The sequence below is a fragment of the Marmota flaviventris genome, chromosome 14 (genome assembly GCF_047511675.1).
Source record: "Marmota flaviventris isolate mMarFla1 chromosome 14, mMarFla1.hap1, whole genome shotgun sequence".
NCBI classification, from domain to species: domain Eukaryota; kingdom Metazoa; phylum Chordata; class Mammalia; order Rodentia; family Sciuridae; genus Marmota; species Marmota flaviventris.
Window position 1 is genome coordinate 95,520,639 of NC_092511.1, and position 7,032 is coordinate 95,527,670.

Consider the following 7,032-nt stretch of genomic DNA (forward strand, 5'->3'; position numbering starts at 1 on the left):
GCAATGGATTATTGTTAAGCCATAAAAAGGTATAAAGTTCTGACATGTTATAATACAGATGAAACCTGAAAATATGCTGAGAAATGAGCCAGAGAAAAAAAACAAATATGGTATGATCTTTTACATGAAATACCTATAATAGGCAAAAATCCATAAAACTCCAAAGTAGAAGACAGGTCATTAGGGGGGTTGGGGAGCAGGAAGGTGGAACTGTGACATTACTCCTTAATGATTTCACATTTCTGTTTAGAATGATAAAAAATTTTGGAAATAATAGCTATAATTTAACAACATTGTGAATGTTAAGTAATGCCACCAAACTGAACAATTAAAATTGGTTAAAATGGCAAATTTTAGCATATAGTTGTCCCCTCCATTCCCACATTCAGATTCAACCAATCTTGGCTCAAAAATATTCCCCCAAAAGGCATCTGTACTAAACACGTATAGACTTTTTTTGTCTGTCATTATTCCTGAAACAACACAGCATAAATACTATTTATACAGCATTTACACTATATTAGGTATTACTGGTTTAATATCCCTTATCTGAAATGCTTAGGACTAGAAGTGTTTTTATTTTTATTTTTCAATTTTCTGGAGTATTTACATATACATAATAAGATAACTTTGTGATAGGACCCAAATCTAAATACAAAATTCATTAGTACACCTGCATTTTGACTAAAACCCCACTACAAATTGGGTGTGTATAATTATCCACTTGTGGCAAAATGCCAGCATTTCAGAGTTTGGATTTTTAAATTAGGGATGCTCAACCTGCACAAGTAATCTAAAAGATTCCTTAGCTGAGCATAGGGATGCAGGCTTGTAATCCCAGCAGCTGGGAAGGCTGAGACAGGAGCATGGTGAGTTCAAAGTCAGCCTCAGCAAAAACGAGGCGCTAAGCAACTCAGTGAGACCCTATCTCTAAATAAAATATAAAATAGGGATAGGGATGTGGCTCAGTGGTCGAGTGCCCCTGAGTTCAATCCCTGGTACAAAAAAAAAAAAAGATGACTTTAAGTATGTTGGCAGATGTGCAAACGTTATATGCAAATATCATTTTGTTTTATATAAATAATTTCAAACTCCATGAATTTTGGTACCCAAGGAGGGTCCTATGGAGAGATGACTGTATATATTTTCAAGAATTAAAAAATCAGTAATATAATATACACAAACCCACTGAAATATACATTTGTAATGGATGAACTGAGGCCCTAGGTTTGATTCCTAGGTTAAGTGTTTTTTTTAATCTCTACTTTTATGTCAAAATAGTGACATTCAGAAACTTCAGTAAAACTGAAGAACTATGAACCAAGTTTATTCATTATTCTTAACAAAAACTAAAGAAAATTTGTCAAGAACAGAACTGCAAGTAATCACAAATACTTTTAGGGAAAAAAAAGGGAATATATAAGAATTGGGTATACAGTCTCCCCTCCTCCCAGTGAATACATAAATTTAAAAGATAAAGAAGGAAGTATGATAAAAAATAACACCACAGTCAAAATGGCATCAGAGCTTGTTTCTCATTCTTGTAAATGTGAAGAGATTCTTATAAGGTATAATGTTAACACATAATAGAAAAATAATTCCATAACCTACTTTACTTTCAACTATCTTATTAAAGAGGACTACAGCATCTAAACAACTGTTATTAAAAAACTAATATATAGCTGGGCATGATGGCACATGCCCCTAATCCCAGCAACTTGAATAAGAGGATCACAAATTCAAAGCCAGCCTCTTCAACTTATCGAGGCCCTGTCTCAAAATTAAAAATGACTACTGTCATGTGTAATAACTAAAAAGAACCAATAAAATAAAATCATAAATTAAAAAATTGAAAAGGGCTAGGAATGTGGCTTAGGGTTAAGCACACCTGGTACGCCTCCCCCAAAAAATGATCTATAGAAGAATATTATCTCCATTCTGCACAACTTACTTCCCCCTCTCTTACAGCAGCCCCTCCAAATGGTTGCAACAAATGATTTTGTACTCAGTTTCAAAGGTTCACCTTTCTGTTAATATAATAAAAACATCAGAGAGGTAAGAGAGAAAAAACGATAAAAGAAATAATGTAACAAATGTTCCAGAACTGGAGAAAATAAGGACAATCTGTAAATTCTCAAGAACAAGAATTCCACCAAACTAGAACTATTACAAAATGGAACAATGCTCTCAACTAAGAACAAAATTATTCTGAACCAAGGTTTTGATAACCAAATTATTAAATCAAATTGGGATTTTCAGATATACAATGTAAAAAAAATGTGACTATGTTGTACCAAAACAAAGAAAGTATTTTCAATTGGACCTGGAATACAAGAAACAGAAGGTCTAACACAAAAAAGAAGTGAAGGGAATTCCCAAGGTGATAGCAATGGAAAGTCCCAGGAGCACAGCTCTGTAGGAAGCAGAAAGGCAAATCAGACGAGGAGGAGCAATTAAGACTAGAGGTCTCTTTAAACTAGGAAAAAAAAAAAAAAGTCGGGTGGCACAGGCCTGCAATCCCAGCAACTTGGGAGGCTAAAGCAGAAGGATTCAAATTCCAGGCCAGCCTCAGCAATTTGACAGGCCCTAAGCAACTCAGTGAGACCCTGTCTCAAAATCAAAAATAAAAAGGAGCTCAGTGGTGGGGCTTGGATTGTGGCTCAGAGGTAGAGCGCTCGCCTAACATGAGTGAGGAACTGGGTTCGATCCTCAGCACCACATAAATATAAAATAAAGATATTGTGTCCACCTATAACTAAAAAAATAAATATATTAAAAAAAAAAAAGTAGCTCAGTGGTAAAGTGCCTCTGGGTTCAATTCCCAGTACTCAAACAAATGAAAAAAAGGTTAGTACAGTGGCTGTAATCCCAGCTACCCAGAAGGCTGAAACAGGAGGGACAGATTATGCCCAAGAGTTCAAGGCCAGCCAGCCCAGGCAACATGGAGAAAAATCCCTCAAAGAAAAAGATTTTTTAAAAAAACATGAGGGGCTGGGGTTGTGGCTCAGCGGTAGAGAGCTCACCTCTCACGTGTGAGGCCCTGGGTTCGATCCTCAGCACCACATAAAAACAAATAAATAAAATAAAGGTAATGTGTTCAACTACAAAAAAGAAATAAATAAATGTTTTGGGGTCTTTTTTTAAATCTTTTTAAAATGAAATTGTGGGATAGGTGACCTGTTTGATCACACTTAAAAGAGTTTAAATTGCTGAGTTGGAATAAAGAATCTATACGATACATCATACACAAATGAAAAAAAATTAACTCCAGGAAAAATAAAACTATATAACAAAAGTAACTCAAATACAAAAATATTCAACTTATCATCACATAAATGCTAAATATTCATTTAGCCAAAAGCTGCAATAACAATACAGGCAAAATGAGGGTTGATCAAATGCCTATACTGGAGATGCACAACAGAATGCCAATAAATAAGGGAGAGAGGATCAAGACATAAAAGTATACATGTATGTTACTCAAAAGTATGAAGTACAGCCGGGTGAGGTGGTGAATGCCTGTAATCCCAGTGGTGAGACTCAGACAGGAGGATCACAAGTTCAAAACCAGCCTGAGCAAAAGCAAGGCGCTAAGCAACTCAGTGAGACCCTATCTCTAAACAAAATACAAAATAGGGCTGGGGATGTGACTCAGTGGTCAAGTGCCCCTGAGTTCAATCCCCGGTACCCCGCTGCCTGCCCCCCCAAAGTAAGTACAAATGTAAATGGTAGAAAAATAACTAAGAACTGTCCAGTAGCTTCTGAATCAGTAGAATGGGAAGCCAACTTCACTGAATCTAACAAAACTAAACAGAAGCAATTTGGAAACAGAAAAACTATAGAAAGAATGACATTTTCAACAAGGACAAAGCAAAAGAGGAGAGAAGAAAAATGACAAAATGAGCCCAGCATGGTGGCACATACCTTGGAATCCAGCAAAGCTGAAGGTCCACAAAACTGAGGGAAGCCTCTGCAACTTGGCAAGACCCAGAATCATAATAAAATGTAAAAAGGGTTGGGGACACAGCTCAGTAGTAAAGTGTCACTGAGTTCAATGGGAGGGAAGGAAGAAGGAAAGGAAAGAGGAAGGGAGGGAAGAAAGGAAGGAAAGTAAATTAGCAGGATGAACAAATTAAAGTACAAAGACTGGGAAGATATGAGATTACAGACACATCAACACACTCCAGAACTTGGACATCCTAGAAAGCATGGCCAGTTCAAAGATGGCCAGACTCTGCCAAATTGGAAGAAAAGAAGATATTAATCTCTTTCTAGTCTTCACAGCCATTGCCCTGGCCACAATCGCCCTTCCAAGCTATCTGAAGCACCCTAATTTGTCATTTCACTCAGAACTAACTTTAGAGAAGAGCTTCACATGTTTCAAAGTTACTCACTTAGCTAATCCACATTCCATTGCAACCCTCAGATTCTAAGATAAACGATTTCATCTTGTTTGAGGAAACACACATGACCAAAATAATACTCTTAAGTGTAAAAAAGGGGTGGCCATAATAATCAATTCTAAATATTTTGCCCCCACCCCACTTTATTTGATGGAAAAGCTACGAAGTTCAAAAACCATTCTAACTTCTGTTTAGTCCAGTGATTCTTAATCCATTAAGAATCCCAAGGTAGCTCTAAAATTGCTTCAATTTCAGGAGTTACAGAAACCCTCCCAATAAAGTTTAGTTTAATATAAACAAAGTTTAATCCTGCTGAGCCACCTATCTGGTATCTTAACCTCTGCAATTCTCAATGGCTTGTTGGTTGTGAAAAACAAGCTCAGCGTAATTATGGTGTAAAAAAAAAAAAAACAAAAAAAAAACACCACACACAATTATGTTACTGTTATAATCATGATCATCCATAAGTTTCTTTAAAAATATATTATTTATAAATATACTCTCATAGGTTCTTGCCCAAAACAGACCTTGAGTTAATGTCCCTTGAACAGTAATAAAAATAACTGAAGCTAACGTTTATTTAGTACTATACTCAAGCACTGCCCTAAATGTTTAACATAGATCATCCTAATTCAATCAATGTCACCAGTCAATTTTATTGTTGAAAAGTTTAACATGTCTCAAATTCCAATATAAATGGTAAAGGTGTGACAATTCAACCCCAAACTGACTCAAGATCCTGCGCACATCCACCTTTGATGGCTTTTTCTTCCCTCTCCACATCCAATTACTAGTTTAGTTAAACGCAAAATACGTCTAACACATTACTGACCTTAAAAAAGGAAAAATGCCATAAGAGCAAGTTTATGAAGAAGCTTAAAAAAACCATAGAACAGTGATCTGTAAGAAATTCAAAGTTCCAGAGATTTCCCTTTAAAATTAAGGGGGGCGGGGGGGTAAAGCAGTTCCCAAAGAGGTACCGGGGGGAGTGGAGTGGAAAAAGTCGTTTACAAAAGCACAGCAATATACGCCTCGAAATCAGGGGCCTTCCTGGGTTGTTTGCGCTGCGGGACTGCAAATACGACTGTTCCTGCTCTGGTCCGCAAGATGCCCACGATGTCACCCACTCTAGCGATGAAAGCCCACCGTGGAGCTGCGTCAGTTCTTACAGGGTCTCACCCTCCAAGCCCAGGAGACGCGGCCTCCGCCGCAGGGTGTTCTGGAGACTGAAAGAACCCGGCTGGATGTGGCATTTGGAGCGCCAACTGGGGGCCGGCAGACGCCCAGACACTGGGGAGGAGGCCGCGAGGGCCCAGCACGCTAAAGGCCAAGGAAGAACTGGCCAAGGCGGGCCCGCGAGTGAGGACGGTGGGGAGAAGGGCCAGGAGGAAGAGGAAATACCGGCGCCAATAGCCTCCAGCCCTCTACGGTACTCCTCACGCCTCCACCTTGCGCTCGAGAGCGCCACGCCGCCCACAGGAGCGCGCCAGCCGGCCGGCGCCTCCACGTTCGAAAAGCGCCAGGCAGCGGCGGCCGCCGGGAGCCATGACGCCGGCGCCGCGGCAGGGACCAGAAAAGGCCGCCGGTCTTTCCCGGACCCACTCACCTCTCGCGGCGACGGGGCGGAACCCTGCACGGAGGCGATATACCGCTCCACGTCGGCCTTGCTGCGCCTCATCGCGCCGCCGACCGGGTTCCCGGAGCGCGGGAAGGCCGACCCTAGGCCCCGCGGCAGTCGCTGTCTCCAGGAGCTTAGCGCCTGAAAACCAGTGACGCAGCGTCGTGGCCGGCGGAGGGGCCGGCGTGCGTGCGTGCGTGCGTATTGCGCCAGTACTGTGCGCCACGCCGTCGACGGCGGCATTCCGGGTGCGCACAGCCGGCCGCCGACCCCGCCTTCGACTCCGCGCGCGATTCTTCCAATGGTGGGTGGGTTATGGGTTGCTAGAGTGCCCCCGGTGAGGCGGGGACGAAAGGTACAGCGCCAGGAGATACCTTTCTTCCTTCTGAATGCTTTAAAGTTTTGGTTATTTGTTCTTGATGCCATGCGATACTGTATAAATAAAAAACAGGCCATTTTGGTCGAAAAAATGGTCGTGAAAGTTGAAACCACCTTTCTAGAAGCGATTGGTTAAATACGGTGTGTCGAACGTGTGAGCATGAAGCACGCATTTCAGTTCGTACTTCTGAAAAGAACAGAGGACGTGAGAAACTCAAAAGTGAATAATTAAAAGGTAGGGCACACACGCTGTGTATTCGGACGATTACATTTTAAGAGGCGTATATGGGTGTGTGTGGCTAGCCCTCCTTCTTTTATATTTTAATAGCAGAACAATATTATCAGTATTAGTTTTGAGATTTTTGAGTCACTTGTATTTTCCGAATCTTCGGGAATACTTACTTTAGGAATTTGAATTCTAAAATCTTAGCTTAAGACAAGATCTATAAAATGTTTCCAATGGTGAGAACATGTTAGACTTAAAAGCACGTTTGTGGGACAGGGGCTGTAGCTCAGTGCTAGAGCGTTTGGCTAGCCACAGGTGTGTTATTGGGTTTGACCCTAAGCACCGCATATAAATAAATAAAGGTATTGTGTCCATCTACAACTAAAAACAAAAAAAAAAAAAACACA

The 7,032-nt window shown here is 40.6% G+C and overlaps 1 protein-coding gene across 3 annotated transcripts in view; it reads right to left on the minus strand.

Moving 5' to 3' along the window:
• LOC114103297 (E3 SUMO-protein ligase RanBP2) overlaps positions 1-6,181 on the minus strand; it is a 66,531-nt gene extending 60,350 nt beyond the window's left edge. For 2 of the 3 annotated variants that reach the window (XM_071601966.1, XM_034637277.2), the window contains exon 1: positions 6,010-6,181. In XM_071601966.1, coding sequence (XP_071458067.1) covers positions 6,010-6,081 — 72 coding nt within the window. In that variant the 5' untranslated portion in view covers positions 6,082-6,181. The remainder of the gene's footprint in view (positions 1-6,009) is intronic. The other variant, XM_071601967.1, reaches the window with a different exon arrangement.
• Positions 6,182-7,032: the final 851 nt, after the last annotated feature.